General features: G+C 45.2%; 1 protein-coding gene across 1 annotated transcript; it reads left to right on the forward strand.

Moving 5' to 3' along the window:
* Positions 1–15,207: 15,207 nt before the first annotated feature.
* LOC112542611 (waprin-Enh1-like) lies at positions 15,208–17,592 on the forward strand. The gene is made up of 2 exons (XM_025175926.1): positions 15,208–15,292; positions 17,462–17,592. Exons 1-2 carry the CDS (start codon positions 15,208–15,210, stop codon positions 17,590–17,592), a joined length of 216 nt encoding a protein of 71 aa, XP_025031694.1.
* Positions 17,593–17,891: the final 299 nt, after the last annotated feature.

The raw sequence follows: 17,891 nt of genomic DNA on the forward strand, positions 1-17,891 counted from the left end.
AACGGGGCATTTAATCCCCAAGACTTCCCAATGAGATGGATGGAGCTTGTTGCTCACACACAGCACACAGTGCTCTCTGCTCCAAGTAGAAGGAGAAGAGGGAGAACTGAATGAATCACAGCTGTATAAGATTTATTATCGGTGAACTACACCAATTGTAGTTGGTGTGGTGAACTACTGGACAAGTAATTCAGACATGGCATCCAGTGAACTTAAAACTGATTTTGGAGTAAAAGAAAAAAGAGGAAAATAAAATTAAAACAAATCATGTAAATAAACATTTATGAAAAATTGCTTTCTTCGCCAGTGTACTTGTTGCATCTGATTCTAGTACTGACTGTCCAAGATGGTGGGAAGAGAATTATAAGTAGATGAGACATTCTAGGAGCGGAAACTCTGGAACTGAAAAACACCGTTGTGAACAAATTAAACGGTAATAAATTAAACAATTATAAAAAGTGAGAACCTCTGAAAAAGTTCAGTACAAACTGTTCTTCCCTATCTGAAATAAAACTGCAAGATCAAAGGGCATCACATCCGAATCTAAAAATCTTTCTGGGACATGCAGAAACATCCTTTTACTATCATAAATCTTCAAATCTGTCGCCCCCATTATAAGGATCAGCAGCTTCTAGTAACTTTGTGGACACATCCAAATCATTTTCTTAGCAACAATATGGAAATGATTTGCCATTGCCTTCTTCTGGAATGTTTTTTTGAATTTCTCACTAGTCTCCCATCCAAATATCAATCCTGTTTAGCTTCCACACCCTGATTAGGGTCAGTCAAGCTCTGCCATCTGCCCTTAAAACATCTTCCAAAGAGCAAGTGCTGGAGAGAAGAAGCTCAGTCAGAGATATTAGAGTTTGTTTGTTTTTTTTAACTAGACCTTTTGTGCCTTCATAAGCAACTTGGCACATAGAAAATATGCTGCTAAATGTTTCTGTACAGGTATATGTGGAGGAGTGAACTCACCACCTGGAGTGAGCAGGCATTTTTTCTTCCTGGGATCCAGAGTTTTGGTGCTACCTGGGAAAGCAGGTTAAAACAGCCCCACACCCTCCTTAATTGGAGAGAAAGGGAATTGAAAACAAGTGTGTGTGGGTGTGTGGAGAAAAAGAGTCAAGCCCAGAAGACAGCAGAGATGCCCAACCCAAAGGCAAGTACCTCACCAGTAGTCTTCAGACAGCACGAGAAAACTTCCATTCTTGGAGCTGCAAGACCTGAGAGGTGGGGGAGGAAAAGAGCCGGACCAGAGTGTGCAAAACCAAGCAAGGCTGCAGACCGATCCAAGTCCACTGCATGCAGCAGCCCCGGTGCAGAGCTCCACAAACCAACTCCAGAAACAGAGGACTGTGAGTGCTATGGTGGGGAGAGAAAAGCCCATTCGCAAGCGAACGAAAAGGAGTGAAAAGGTTTTCACATGCAAATGGCCTGAGGGTGGTTACAAGAGTTGAAGACCTGGGGGAAAAGGAAAGATTTAAAAAAGAAAGTTAAGAAAACATAGGGCTAACATAGGAATAGGAACAGAGAAATAGAAATGTATAGATTAATAAGAATAGAAATAGGTGTAAACTTATAGTAATAGGTAGATAGTAGAATAAGAGGAATTTAAGACAGAATAAGATAAGAGTTTAATTTTGTACAATAAAAAGTTTTGTGTGGGAAAAACAAGTACAGTCTTTGTGTCTGTGTTCTGTACCATATTAAGAAAAACCATAACACCCCCCATTTGGGAATAAAAGCTTCAGTTTTTAATTTTCTGATAATATATGCAAATATATAACAAAAGGGAGTCTGGCAGCCTGTCATACTCACAGGGTTGGATGTACAGATGCTCCCCTCCTGGTTGCCATACAACTCTAATGGATTCAGAAAGGGTTTTACTTATTACTTAGTACACTATTCTGTGTTCTTAACATTTTTTTTTTTTTAAACTGACATTCCCCATAATTTCCTTTCCTTGTTAGGAAAAAGATCACTTCCTGATTATATGTCTTTCACAGAGTTTATAATGCTTCCTCAATAAATAAATTATAAACCATATACCAACAAATCATGTTATACCAACAAATCAGAGGCACGCCCATGGGATCACCACTGTCAGGACTCACAGCAGAGATTGTAATGCAACACCTAGAAACTATGTGCGCATACTTTAGGTTGTATGTGCACTTCCACACATACAACCTAAAGTATGGATCCGGTATGTAGATGACACCTTTGTTAAAAAAGGAACAACTAGAGAAGACGCATGAAACTATCAACAACATCTTCAGTGGAATAAAATTCACCAAAGAGGAAGAAAACAACACACTACCCTTCCTGGATATCCTCATCAGCAGAGGAAGCAATAGCAAATTAGAAACCCAAGTCTATCCGAAGACAAACCACACTAACCAAGTGCTCCATTACCAAAGTAACAACCCAACCTTCCACAAGAGGAGCTGTGTAAGAACATTATTCAAATGAGCACAAACACACTGCAGCAACCCAGAACAGCAGAAAAAGGAAACAGACCACCTATACAACATCTTCCAACAAAATGGATATCCACGCAACTTTATCAAAAAGTGCCTGGCCACTCAACCTACTACAACACAACCAACACAAGCTATGAAAAGGATAACACATCCATACATCAGAAACATCTCAGAAACTATCAACAGACCATTACAACCACATGGCATCTCTGTAGCACACAAACCAACTAAAGCCCTCCAAAACATCTTAAGCAAATCAAAAGACCCAGTAGCCCAAGAAGGAAAAACAGGAGTCACCTACAACATACAGTGTAAGGACTGTAACAACCACTATGTAGGTCAGACAGGCAGAAGGCTTGCAGAGCGCATCCCTGAGCACCAACTAGCAGTTAGAAGACACGATGAAAACTCCTTAATCTCACAGCACATGGACAGACTTAACCATAGTTTCAACTGGGAAACCATCAGCATCTTAGACCAAGCTAAATCCAAAAATGCAAAGGAATTCCTGGAAGCTTGGTATTCAGACAAGACAGCCATCAACGGGCACATAGAGATAAACAACATCTACAGTGGTACCTCGGTTCATGAACTTAATTTGTTCCACGATTCTGGTCGCGAACCAAATTGGACGCGAACCGAATCAAATTTCCCCATAAGGTTCAGTGTAAATAAGGTTAATCCGTTCTGACCCCTACAAACATAGTCATGAACCGAATTGGTTGCCAACCGAATCAAATTTTCCCATAAGGTTCAATGTAAATAAGGTTAATCCATTCTGAACCATATGTATTTTTTTTTTTAACCACAAAAATATGAAACAAAGTACAGGCGATGTCACCTAGAGGAAACCACGACCACGTGTCAGAGCAGGGAAGATGGCCACTGGTTGTGTTCATCACCCAATGCGGAGTTTGCGAACAGAAGCAAACTTTTGCGAAAGCTGCTGTTAGTGAACCGAATTGTTCGTGAACAGAAGCATTCGTGAACCAAGGTATTACTGTATACACTATTCAAAAGAGACAATAGAAAGGAAAACAAAAGACCAGAACATCTCCTCACCAGCAATCATCACCCAGATAAGCAGAGATTAACACCAAGATTACCACCAGACATACAAGCAGTAAACAATACCTTAATCAAGGAACTACCAGAGGGAAAAAATGAAACAAAACAAAACCCACACCCCCAACAACACTGGCAGGGCATGCCACAGTATATAAAGAGAGAGCAAACCCCATTCCATTCTACCACTGAAGATGTTACCTAGCTGGATAATGAAACATTTGCAAGAAAAGAACCAAGCACAGAGAACCCCAAGGACTCCACAGTTCAACCCTGAGCTACTTCAACCCTTGTTTCTATTGAAACTAGAACCACTATTTGGGGCAGTTTTGAATTGCAGATCAGCTACAACTGAAGGACCAAGTCAACAGAAAGTGAAGATAGTGGCAAATATCAAAGAATAATCCAGGGTGATCCAGGAAAGTACCAATTTTCATGCCGTTGAAGCTGCCCTAGGCAAAGGTTGTCCTAAATCTTGTTAAAGGTTAGCGTGTGGAAGATGGAAACAACAAACCTCTGGAAAGCAACAGAAACATTCTTAAAGACCGTGCAGAGATATTTCAGATGCAGGGAGAATGATTTTACTTATGTAAATTCATCTCAGAAAAAAATACATTGATGACTTCTGGTTGAGAGCCATGGCAAGCTAAATGTCTCTTTGTAGAGGGGTGACTTTACGATGGAGATTGGCGTGGGATGCCGAATCCTGGCTGCTGAAATGCTCTCCAGATTAAGGAGAGATCTTTGAGATAGCCCGCATGACTCTGCACAGATGCTCCTCATGAGTAAACCACAAGAATCGTGTGGTTTACTTATGGGTCGAGTGGTTGAGAGTCAAGGGAGGAACCAACTTTGCTCACAGTTGTTAATGCAGCCTTTTAAAGAACAGTAAGCTCAACTGAGCCTCACTTCTTAATCACTTTGGATTTTTTGTTGTTGTTGTTGCCTTAAAAGGATTAAGACCGTATTTGCTAGGTGAATCACCTTTTCCTTAGAGAAAGAACTTTTAAATGCGATTTTTAAAAGCTTTTGAAAAATATTACTTCTTGGATTAAACAGCAGAAGGGTGCACAGAGTATGGACTAGAAAGTTTAACAATGGATTAAGGGCTCAGATGGATTTGGGATTATAATTTTAAATGACCACAAAGAGCTTCAAATTAACTAGAAGAAATTTTCCCAGAAATTTGCCAAAATGGCAAGTGTTTTGAGTTCTTTTATAATAAGGGGATAAGGACATGGTGGTGCAGCAGCTTAATGATGCTGAAAGTTGCCAGCCAGAAATGGTTGACACTTCAGCAGTTCAAGCCCAGCTCCGCGCAGTAGAGCGAGCTCCTGCTTCCTCCCCAGCTCCTGCCAACCCAGCAGCTCAAAAACGTACGTGAGTAGATAAATGGGTACTCTCACCCCGGTGGGAGGAAAACGCTGGCGGAGCTTGCACAGGACACGGGAGCAGTTGCCGGTAACACAGAAGCCGGGCACGCCCGAAAAAGGCGTGAAGCAACAGAAACTCCGCCTCCTGTGCTTGCCAGCTGGGCTCTGCTCTAGGAAGGAGGCAATGGCAAACCACTTCCGAAAAACACCTTGCCTTGAAAACTGCAGGGACTCGCCCAGGCAGTTGCCGCAGAATCAGTAACGACTGAGTGCGGATAAAAAAAAAATGATAAGGGGACTTTGAAGGATGGACACTAGAGGGAGCTAGAGGATAAAGAAAATGGAACCGAAATCTATAAAGAAACTTGGGAATATCTGTCTGCCAAGTTTTCTGACAGAACTGATAAACTTCTTGACAAAATTGACAGAACATGTTGTAATGAAATTATACAAGAAGAACAAATTGCAATGGGGGTTTTTGAAATTACTTTGAAGGGGGATTTAAATGCAACAAGCAATGAAAAAGAAATGGAGAAAGATAAGGGCACACAAATGGAACCGACGGATGACTTACTCCCAAAAGGAGATGTACAAATACTGAACCAAGAAACTGACTTGCATTTTTTTTTTTTACTGGATATACACAAGAGCTCTGTTAAGGTTTTGAAGGACTTTGTTGGAAATGACAAACAAAAGGATAAACTTTACTTACTGGGTACACAAAAGAAAACTGCTAAAGTTCTGAAAGATTTTTGGCCTGAAACACAGATGAACAGAATGTAAGGGATGCCCGTTCATCAAGAGAAACTCCCGTGACATGTGTGTTTCACAAAGAGGTTTACTCAAGCGTAACGCAACAGTTACAAACAAAGCCAGGACTGGCTTGGCACATTTCGTGGTACAATTTATAGCTCTCCCCTCCCCACGTTTCACCCCGTCATCAAGTTACATGTAACGGATTATCGATACCCCAATAATCCCCCTTAATGTTCCAAATGGCAGGTTCAGCCAGTTTTCCATTGTCCTAGATTGCTCTGCGGCTCCAGCGTGGTCTTGTTTCCCTGGGGTCCTTTCCGTTGCGCGCAAAGCTGGGGTTTTCTCGATTGTGCAGTGATCGCCTTTCCGCAGCCCGTAGCTTTGCCCTTTGTCTCGGCGCGTGCTGCTCATCAGAGTGGATACAATCCATCCACTTTGCGGTTTCCTTGTTAAGTGGGCGCAGGTGGCTCGTTAATCAGCCACGGCTCTCACTTCCTCTTTCTCCCCGGCTTGCGAGTGGGCAGTAGAATTGACTCAGTGCGGCTGGCCGGGTTTCCTAGCAGTGCCACGCCGGCTGAACCTGACATACCACCCCCCTGAAGACAAGTCCCCCTCCTTAATTGGGCTGCCGGGATGCTGCCCCCCTCATCTGCCATAACGGCATGCCTTTCCTTGGGCTGGGGCTTTTAATCTTACCCTGGCCAATTCACTTGTTGAACAGGTCCCCAACGATTCTCCTTCCCTCCCTCTGTCATTGCACACGTTAAACAGCTGGCCACGTATTCCTTCGCATCCCTCCGGAGGGATGGCCACCAGAACTGTGTGTGCAGGAGGTGGAAAGTCTGAACAAACCTGCAATGTCCCATACTCCCGTCGATGTGCCCTCTCCCTAGCACCTCCGCACAGCAAGCTTCTGGCACATAGAGCTTCCCCTTGTGCTTCCAGCAGCCACCTTGTTTCTTTAAGGAGTCCTTGTTGCTTGCCAACCAGGAGTCTCCCTCACCTGCTTCCGCGAAGATTCGCCACAGCTCTGGCTCTGCTTCCTTCCCCTGCTCCTCGGCTGGGGTGTGGAGCCCGTCTTTCGCTGTTAGCTGGGTTGTTGGCCCCGTCGATTTAAGTGTCAACTCCCACAAGGTACTATGGCCCTCCAGCTCCTCCCGGCTGCGGTAGGGTCCCGGTCTACCCCCTGCTTCTCCACTCTTGCTTAGCACGGACTGCTTGGCTCCCGCCGCCTTCTCCACTGCTGTTGCCACCTGTGTGGCTGCGGGACCATTGGCTCTCGTCGCCGCCATCCCTGCTGCTGCCATCGCCTGCACTCTCAGGGGGCTGGGGCCTCTCATCAATGCCGCCGCCGCCTCAGCAGGCCTCAACCTCATCACAGTCTCAGCGGCTGCCCTTGCCTGCCCCGTCACTGGGCTGGGGCCTCTCACCGCTGGTGTTACCGCCACCTCGGCAGTCCTCACCCTTGCCGCCATCTCTGCGGCTGTCATCATCTGTCCTGTCACCGGGCTGGGGCCTCTCACTGCCGGTGCCACCGGTGTCACCACCACCTCGGAGGTCCCCGGAATCGCCCCCATCTCTGCAGTGGCTGCCCCCTCTCGTTTTCCGGTCACCCCCGGCGCCGCCCTCATCCTTGCCGCCCAGGCGGTTGGTTGGCTGGGATGCGCTGCCATCACCACTGCAGCTTGCCATCCCTCAGCCCTCCGTCCCGCGGCCGCTGACCCCTCAAGCTCCATGGGGTCTTCTGCTCTCACGTCTCCTCCATGGCTCCACCCCGTTTGCCCGGTATCGCCGCTGAAATGCCCCATCTCCGTGGCTGCTGCCCCCTCTTGTGCGCTTGCCGCCCCCACTTGTCTGCTGGTCACCCCCGGCATTGTCCTTGTCCTCGCCTCATGTGCGGTTGGTTGCCCGGGCCCCACTACCGTCGCTACTGCAGCTTGCCAGCCCTCGGCTCTCCGTCCCACGGCCACCACCTCGTCAAGCTCTGTGGGGTCCTCTGCTCTTGCGTCTCCTCCATGGCTCAACCCCATCTGCCTGGTGGTGCTGCTGAACTACACTGTCTTGGATGCCCAGTCGATGTGCGGGTTCTGGCACGTAAGCCATGCCAGTCCCAGCACTAGTGCGTGGTCGGCCACCGGGGTAACTACCAAGCATAGCTCCTCCTGATTTGTCCCAACTGTCATGCTGACAGGCTCAGTGTGGTACTGCGCTGCCCCCCCCCGCCGTCGATCCATCCAACTGGCTGAATGTGATGGGCTCCCTGAGTCTCCTCACTCTGAGCCCCAGCGCGGATGCCAGTACCAGGTGGATCAGGCAGCAGGTGCATTCCGAGTCCAGCAGGGCCTCGACGTTCACCTCTGCTTCCGATCTCACCCCCTTGAGGTGGACCCTGACCCACATGGGTGAGCAGTCTCTGCTTTCCAGCGGGTCCTCATGCTGCCACTCCATTGGCTGCTTTGGGGTACGCCTCAGCGTTGCCAGCTATTGTCTTCTGCTGGCTTGCTCTACCCTCCTCGCAGAGCCGGGCTTTCTTGTGAGCTAGCCGGCTCCGCTGCATGCCACTCCGTGAGCTGCTGCCTCCTTTCGGGATCGGTCGGGGTTTCTTGTAGCCGGAGATCGCCATCCTCTGTCCTCTGGGCAGCAGGTCGGGGCTCCCTGCCTCAAGGGGCACTGCACCGTCCATTGCCCCTTTCCTCCACAACGGTAGCAAGTGCCCGCAGTCTGCCAGGCGTCTCCGACCTCAAACCTCCGCTGTCGGCTCTTGTGCCTCGCCTCCAGCACTGCCTTGTTGTGGTCTGCCATGGTTGGTATCGGGGCTTGAGTCTCTCGCTTTCCCCAGTCCCCAGCATCTCCCACCGTCTCTGTCAGCCAGCTCCACTCCGCTACAGCCTCCGGGTCGTCTCTGCTGGGTGCTCTCCCCTGGATCTCCAAGTGGAGCCTGTCCTGTGTACGGGAATAGGTTAGTTGCTCGGGACTCCCCGAGAGCTCGGTCCTCAAGCTCCTGACCTGGGGTGTCTCTGCTGGCCACTGATTCTCCATTGTGCTTCCCATCAGGCTGACCGGTGCTGCCAGCCTGGTCTCTGCGCCGCCCTCTGCGGCTGCCCCAGCCGGGGCTCTGGGTCCACCACGCAATGCCTGCCGCATGCCCGGTATGGCTGTCGTCCACTGCTGGAGGCCACCCTCCAGCCGGTCCCGCCTCTTCTCCGGCTCCTGGCTCCTGGACCCCTCGCTGCTGCTCCAGGTGACCTCACATCCTGTCGACCCCTCTGGCTCCATTCCGCCGCTGAGCGCCCGCTTGGCGCCCTGCGAACTGGCCATGGTTGCAGGTCCTCTCCTCTCGCTTGGGACTGGCTCCGTCTGCGCGACCTCTGGGTTGGGCTTCGCGTGGCTCCTCAAGCTCGTGCCCTCGCCGCTGCTGGCATTGCCCGGTTCCTCCTTCCCCTGCGACTCTGCCTTTGGGGCTTTGCCCCGCCGGAGTATGGTCTGCAGCATCACTTGGACGGCATCCAATCCGCTGCTCGATCTTGGCCTTCAGTCAGGTGAGTCATTCCTCCAGCTCCCAGGTCCTGGGTCCCATCCTGGCGACCCGCTAAATGACCACCCGTCCTCTGGCGCCCTCTCGGCTGCGTCCGTGCCCCCTTTGCACTGGACTGGTCCTGCTATCGTGCCTTTGGATCCGGGCTTCTGGTTGCCCCTTTGGCTAGTGGTTTCCCCGTTGCTGGCCATCTCCTGGTGCCCTCAATCGGTTCCTCTCCGGTCTGGCTGCAGGGAAAGAAGGTGAGTGCTCCTCGGTGCGTACCGGGTAGAGCTCAATGGGGAGTCCTGGCTTTATGTAAGGGATGCCCGTTCGTCAAGAGAAACTCCTTGTTTCCCTGGGGTCCTTTCCGTTGCGCACAAAGCCGAGGTTTTCTCGATCACACGGTGATCGTCTTTCCGCAGCCCGTGGCTTTGCCCTTTGTCTCGGCGCGTGCCGCTCATCAGAGTGGATACAATCCATCCACTCTGTGGTTTCCTTGTTAAGTGGGCGCAGGTGGCCCATTAATCAGCCGTGGGTCTCACTTCCTCTTTCTCCCCAGCTTGCGAGCGGGCGGTAGAATTGGCTCAGTGCGGCTGGTCGGGTTTCCTAGCAGTGCCACGCCGGCTGAACCTGACACAGAAAACTAGCGCTGGGACTCCTTCTGAAGGGGTTAAAAGATATTTTTAAAAACTCAGGGAAGCAATACAAGGTTGGCTTATTCAATCAAGGCTAAAGGAGAAAAATAATTACATCTGGTTGCCCTTACTGGACTTTTGCTGACAAAGAACAACTGACAAAGCATTTGGATTTTTTTTTTTAATTCAATAGATGAGATATGGGGTGAAGAGAGATTATGTTGTATTTAGAGAGAGTGATAAGCTATTAAGATTGACTTTACTTGCTGGGATGAAGGAGGAAGTTGCTTCTTTTCTCTTTTTCTTTTTTCCATACTTTTTTCTTTTCTTTGTATCTTTCTGTTTCTATTCTTTGTAGCCTATATTGGCTTTTATTCTTTTCATTTATAATTCTTAATAAAATGATTTGAAAAAAATTCATTGATAAAGATGTTTAGCACATGAATATTTTGCAATGTGGAACAGAACGTGATGTCATCCAAGGTTATAAATACTGTCAAACACTGAGAAGTGGATAAGTACTGTAATGTGAGATTAGGAAGAGTACAAAAGGGAGCTCATCCTGAAATCACTTCGTTTAACCAAAATGTGGTCCAGTAATTTCTTGCATATGATGAAGATAGACCTGTGAAAGAAATACTTTATAAGCTTTGATTTAGAAATGTCCTAGTGCTATGATTGCATGAATGCTGTGCCATTTGAAACTAACTTTAGATATATTTGTCTTTTTAAATCCGTAACAGAATTATGTTTTGGAAAAATGTGGGAAAGACACTTCTTTACCTCAGGATGACTAACGGATAAAAAGTATGTGCTTTAGACTCCAGAGAGAGAGATCTCCTCAGGGAAGTTTAAGGTATACTTCAAAATCTCTTAAATGGGTCCTGTAACTGTTAAAGTGAAGGCTTAATCAAAACAAGAGGCCAGTTGGTGTAGTGGTTAAGGCACTAGGCTAGAAACTGGGAGACCGTGAGCTATAGTCCTGCCTTAGGCACAAAGCTAGCTGGGTGACCTGGGCCAGTCACTCTTTCCCAGCCCTAGGAAGGAGGCAATGGCAAACCACTTCTGAAAAATCTTGCCAAGAAAACGGCAGAGACTAGTCCAGGCAGTCACCAGGAGTCAAAAACTGACTTGAAGGCGTGTGCGTGTGCACACACACACACATACATACCAGTCATTTGCACCATGATGAGAGATGGTATTGAGATGATCTAAAGAAAGCCACGAATTTAACTAATGTCCTTTTTTTAAAACAAAAATATCTTTTTACTTCCCCATTAATTTAATTCTTAGCCAGGATTAGCACACGCAGGCCAAGTGCTAATGAGTGCACATGTGGTGTTTTCCCTGTCTGCTTCCTGTGCTCCTGCTTTGCGGAAGTGGAAAGCAGAAACACTCACTAAGCTTGATTTTATCATCTATGCAGGCAGATAGCCAAATGTATCAGATGAGGATGAATATCCTTTACTAGTTAGGTATATAGGAATTAAGCTCTGAAAGGAAATCCAATTATCATCATTCTGCCAGGGCAAGACCCACCATTAACAATGGTGGCAGACTCTGGCAAAAGTTGCTTTCAGGAGCGCTAATCACCTTGAACCCCCAGCTATGCCCTGAAACCCCTGGATGGTCCCATCTTCCAGAAGAGGGACTGTCTCCCTCATTCAATCACCTTCTCCCATTGGGCCGTAAACAGCATTGGGGGTGGGCAGGAACCCTGACTGAGCAAAGGGCCTACAGATAAGAGTCACCCGCTGGGGGAGATGGGCGGCATACAAATTAAATAAATAAATAAATAAGCAAGCAAGCAAGCAGGCAGTAAGTAGTCCTAAGTTATTCAGCCCAACAGGTATTGCCTCCTCTTCAGAACAAATACCTAGATAATTGTTGCATGGTAGTGCCATTAGTGCTACACTGCAACATTGGTTTGAGCATGTAGCAAAAAAGAAAAAGAAAGAAAAAAGCCAGGTACAGTGATAAATGGTACTGCCAGGGAGCAGGCAGGCATCCCTGCATGCCCCCCCGTCCCCCCACCAGCGATGACTTAACTGTCAGATTCAGTCTTATGACGGCCTGTGGCTGTCTTCACCATTGCTCTTGCAAACATTCAGGGTGAACCAACCAATGCTCTCTTCAGCAAGGAAGTGCAGAAATCAGCCTTCAACTCGGGCTCTGTTCCCTATCTCCATCTCTGCCTCCTGCAGCATTTCTTTTTGCAGTGGAAAAGTAAAAATAAAAATCAGATTACAGCTTTTCACATCCCAAACCCCAGAGCATGGACGCTGGAGCGCTACAGAGGCTGAGCAAATACAGGGAGGAAAGAAAGCCGAGGACTGGCAGGAGAGCCCATCAAGTGGGCTGCCACCCAAGTTTCACAGAGCAACAAGGTCAAAAATTGCAAAATGGAAGCGTTGCCATCTGAGCAGCACTGCAACTGAGCTGGGAAAATAATCAGCTCAGATGCCTATTGGCACCAGCAGCATGAGATCAGAGGGGTGCAGTCTGATCTGAGAGCCAAAGTCCTGCGTAGAAGTGCCAAGGTTGATGCCCTTGTGCCTCCTGAGCCTCCTGGTATACCTTACAAGGCACCTGCAGTTTTTCTTTTTAATATTTAGAACAGATAGCATGGGTTAAAAAACCAGTGCCTTTTTTTCTTAGTGGGGAGGGAGGTTTCACAGAGTACTACTTTTTTATTGATAACATTTTTCAATAAAATCCATCAGCTACAGTAGCTTCTTCTGCAGTACATCTGATCTCTTCAAAAAGTTAGGGTGGGAGATGGAGCAACGGCGAGGGGAGATGAGAAAAAGCAAAAAAGAGACCGCCGAGGTGTGTACTGCAGCACCTCTGAAAGATTTGAATAGACCCTTTAAGCCGTGGGGACACCGCCTTAGTCTTATGGTTCAGCCCTGGAAACAACTTTGAAAAGGGTGATTGAATGGTGGCAAGATGATGAATGGAGAACTAAGTGTAGCTCATCCTGTACTCAAACTAGTTTGCTGTTCTCAGGAGCTGTGGAAAAACCTGCCCCACTGAGAGTATTAAACAATAATGACCAGCCTAGTCAGCACCTGGGAGGTAGAAAACTTGAAGTTGGAGCATCTAGAATAGTTGGTTTTCTTGCCATCTCATCAAGCAACATCTCTCCTCCATCCAGAACATTTCAGCATTTTTGAATGTAAGAGCTGCATTCGTACTTTAAGATGTGTGGTGGAGGCAACGTCCAAAATCCAAGGGGTATGTGTGCTTCCACTGCATTTCATCCTGCTTATTGGTCCAAAGGGAAGAATTACAGGTACCTATTCCTTTTTCATTTATAAAACTAAGAGTAGGTAAGGATTTAGAAGTCCAGTCCAATCTCCAGTTGTGGAATCCACTTTTGGTAGCTGTAGAAGAAAACCCACAAATGAGTAAGGTTTGTATAGTCTGAATTTTGTAATTTTACCCTACTGGATATGGAAAGCTACAGACAAGAGTTGTCCTTCAACCTATCTCATATAGGCATTATGAACTTTACTAATGATAGAGAAACCTGGGATCTGCCCACCAGGTCATATCAGATGCATTCATGCTAAGGCTAATGAGTTTGAGAGCTGATGCTGGGTGGGAAGAATTGTTCTCATTGTGCAATGTGTTGTGCACCCTGCCTAAGAAACATTTCTGAAGAACCTGTGCTCTGTGAAATATTTGGCTTTTATCTGGCAACATCCATTCTTAATTATATTAACTGTCAATTAGTTCAGTTGCCTAGCCATTTGTCATGAAAAGAAAAGTTGGTGGAGAAGTTCGTATGGACTGAAAAAAATGTGGGTGGAAGGAAAGGGTCTGGATAAAATTATTTTTAATAAAACTCTCAATTAACAAAACACTTAACCAGTTATTACATTAACCAATTTTCTGACTTAACGCAATATACTGATATAAATTAATCACAGCACACAGAGGCAAACAAAATTAACCAAGGTTAACATTCATCAAACATAGCATGTTGTTGGAATGCAGTCAATGTCTTATATTTATAAGGGAATCAAGATACAGATTCCGGGGAACCAGGACATCACCATTCAAACTCCTGGTGGGGATAATGGTTATGATTTCAACTTTGACACATTAGTGGGAATTACTCTACAGTCCTAATCCATGTATTTTTCCATATGGGTCTGTATGTGTATGAAAGAGAGAGAGAGGAAGGAAGAGAGAGAGAAGAAAGTGACTGAAATGGTATTACCATCTCTCTTTGCTGCAGGTATCAAGCTGGTATTGGACCATTTTCTCTACCATCTTGCCTCCTACTTTTGGCTTTCTCATTGGAGCTGAAGCAACTCCCTTATTTAAAAAAAAAATTGCAGAAACTGGAGTTTTGAAATCAGAAAAAAGGAGAGTAAGGCGATTCATTATAAAATCATGTGTGTTGTGGAGAATTAGATAGAAAGACCCTCCCCCTCCCCCAATGCCATTAGTATCATCTAATGAAGCTAAACTGTGGGAGATTTGGGATAGTGAAAAGAAACTATGTGCAACATTGTATAGTACGAGGTTAAATTATTAGATTCTGTTTCACAAGATTTAGTGATGGCCTCCAATCTTGATTGTTCTATTTATTTCGTTAAATTTAATTCCTACTTCTCCACCAAAAACAGCTTTCAAAGTGGCTAGAAGATGGCTTTAAAACAAGACTGACAATAGCATCCTACTTCAACCTTGACTATGGATCAGTTATTCCATTGCACCAGATAGTAATAATCAAACTTTGGTGTCACAGGACAGGGACATGTCCTTCGTACCTTCACTTATCATCTTCTGCCTGAGGAAGCTGCTTCATCTTGTCCACTAGAAGGGATGTCCCTGATGAGATCATTGTAACTAGATTGCATGATGTGCTTCTTTAGAAAATTGTTACCCTGTACCACTGAGTTATGTTTCACCACAATCCTCCCCACCCTATGGCTGTTCTGTAATCTTTCTTGGTAAGTATCAGCCCTAACTATCTCCAATTATTAGTTAGAATATAGGAAGTCCAGCGTCCTTAACAAGGCAAGCCCTGCCCTTATACCATTCTCAGCGTGAGTGTGTTTTCTTCACGTGTTGGAAGATGCTATAATTAGGGTGTGGTTCACAAGAGTTGTTTGAAGTAAGGATGTTTATATCAGAGCATTTTAGATGTCACACCCTTTGGTTCTAGTCCTCGTGTGACCAAAGTGCACGCTGTCTATGAAGACAGTGTACAGCAATTATTTCAGGTTTCTGGATGCTCTTATGCAGTTGATATCAAGTATGAGGAAGGTGTGGAAAGGTGTAATCTTAAAGCTACCCACACATCTGTTTAAATACAAGCCTTATTCCAGTCTGAGAGTTCACATCTGACTCTTGAGGGCATCATGAAGGCATTGACTGGCTTGCTTCTTGTGGGTCTTCTAGCCCTTTGGATAGGATTACCCTTTACTTCTTCTTTCAGGATTCCAGGTAAGATATAAGATGGTTGGGAGAGGAGTCTCTTTGACAGAGAAATCTGCAAAAAAGTCTGCAGGAAGGCAAGACCTTTGTTAACTCTATTTAAAACTAAAATGGGATCTACTATATTTTTGATGGGCTTAAACTTACATTCAGTTTATTAAGTAGCTTTATAACTTGCTTTCCAAGGATGCTTAAAATGATTAACAGTAGAATATGGTAAGCACGGTGCAGTGCAAGCTGAACATAATTACAACAATTATATTGAAGCAAATAACCCTTCAGGTCATCCAAATAAATTGAAATGAGTAGCTGAAAAAAGCTTTTAAAGGGTGGCAAGAAATAGTGATACACACACACACACACACTCACACACACACAGATATACATGCAACATTTTATTTTGTTTTCTTCATCACATTAGTCAATCAACCCTTTTGCTGTCATGTACTAATGGAAAAGATGCATAGGGCTGTTCCAAAGGGGAGTGCAATTGCAATATTAAATCGAATCAACCCCCTCCTGATCAGATGATGCAGAGCATCGGTATGCAGTGTCCATGGCATCTTTCTGCTGCAGTTTTGAGGACTCCTGTTTTCAAGCAGCAAATGTTGCTGCACAAGCAGGAGTGTTTACAACGTTGTCTTGCTTGGGGTGCCCATTAGAGGGAATGTCTTGCTCATCTTACCCCCCAGTTCCTACTGTCTGGTTCTGGTGAGAAGATGGCATAATTATATAAAATGTTCCAATACAGAATCAACATTCCAAAGCATGTGTCATTGTGGTGAGTAAAGTTTTTCAGTTTATTTTTTTTTCTTTTCTTTTTAAGGGGGGGACAAATGAAATTCTCTTTCCCAGCTGACAGAGGAGCACTGATTGGATGAGACATCTCAATATTCTTCTTTTGGCCAGAAAGTATAAGCTATCAGTTCTCTGTGATTGTTGTAGACTGGCAAAGTTGTAAAAGTGCCCATTCTATAGCATCTGGTAACCATAAAAAGTTATTTGCATCATTTAAATTGTGCACTCAGCGAAAAAGCTAGGAGAGGGTCTGTTTATCTGGAAGTGCCTGTCAGTATGTACATAAATTTATTCATTTACATTTCAGACTGGACAAAGAGTAATAAAGAAGGAGCAGTGCAGTTATTATTAGCAGTGTCTCCTAGAGCTTCTAGAATAGAACTGGTACAAAAAAGTGAAATCTAAGCATAAAGTACGTGTAAGCGAACATACGATAGGTTTTATATGACCAATATATGATTTTACTGGTTGTGTGCTGAATTTGCTATAGGCAAGTAACTACAGTCAAAATAATTTTTTCAATGTTTGTAAGTGATATTTGGATATTTTGCATTATTTTACTTTTGGCAGGATTTGGAATTTGCCCAGGAAATTCACTTCAGTGCGCTATACCTGGAATTAGTCATTGCAGGAGTAACTATGATTGCCCTCGGGGCCTAAGTTGCTGTAATCTGAGATGTAGCACAAGTTGCAGATTCCCACCAGGTAATCTTAATTTTAATAAACAAGGACATTTTTTGCAACTCTGGGTCTGATTTCCTGTGCAAGCAGAGAAGCTGGGAACTCTGGCAGTGGGTATCCTAATATCAATGTCCGTTTGGCAGATTTAATTCTCTGATAAGATTTGCCTTTCAGAAGGGTATTGATGGGTGTGATGTGTAAGGATAACACAATGACAGATTCAGTAAATTAGTTCTTGAAATCAGGAAGGAGAGCCTTGCAGACCAAATGACCAGTGAGGATCTTTTCCAACTGCTCCTGAAACTTTGCAACAAGATAGAGGAGGGTAAACTGAGACCTCAGGGTCACACATGGGACTTCTAGAGTCTACTGTGTGATGTTCCACTCTTTTCTTTTTATGGAATCTGCCCAATAGGCCCTTCCATATATATGTCTATTTTTATAGATTCCATTAAGTACTTTCAGATATGTTTCATCTCTGACACTGACAGTATGAGTCAGTCTTTAATATGCTTCAAACCAGGCAGAAGCATCAAAATCAGAAGACATAACTGGAATTCCTTCCTTAACTTTCTACATGCCTCCATGGCTTAGATAGACACTGTAGGGCTGTACTATATTCAAAAGAATGGTGAAAATATGTTAGCTGATGTTTGACTAATGGTTAACAACAATCCTGTTCCCTCCCCTGCATTTCAGTGCTTCCTTGGAGTTGCCCACGAAATCCATTTAAATGCACCATCCCAGGAATACATCGCTGTCGTTATGATTATGATTGCCCAGGAAGACAAAGGTGTTGCTACTATAATTGTAATAGGATCTGCAGATAAGGTATCATCATCAATATCTTTTTCATGCATCATCGTGCTTTATGTCATTTGTTATCAGCGCAACCTGGAACCCTGGGAGATGAGCTTTATGTTAATTGCTACTAGACCAATCAAAGATACCTTCTGACTGATTTCAGATACTTTATTCCCTGGTGCTTTCTAAATGGTTAAACTCTCTCATTCAAAGTCTTCTGTAAGAACGCCCTAATGGCTGCTGCACTAAGTAAAGGTTTGGACAAAACGATTGTTATGGTCCCTTCCAATCCCACAGAAAGGATGATTCCCATCCTTTTTAAGAA

The sequence above is a fragment of the Python bivittatus genome, unplaced genomic scaffold (assembly GCF_059951505.1).
Source record: "Python bivittatus isolate LINGU-HERP-01145 unplaced genomic scaffold, Pbiv_v1 ctg000700_np1212, whole genome shotgun sequence".
Lineage (NCBI taxonomy): Eukaryota > Metazoa > Chordata > Lepidosauria > Squamata > Pythonidae > Python > Python bivittatus.

Bases quoted from the DNA above. Each gene is read 5' to 3' on its own strand.
- LOC112542611 (XM_025175926.1), top strand. From the start codon at position 15,208: ATGAAGGCATTGACTGGCTTGCTTCTTGTGGGTCTTCTAGCCCTTTGG. The intron at 15,293-17,461 runs GTAAGATATAAG...CCTGCATTTCAG, and splicing joins TTCTTCTTTCAGGATTCCAG to TGCTTCCTTGGAGTTGCCCA.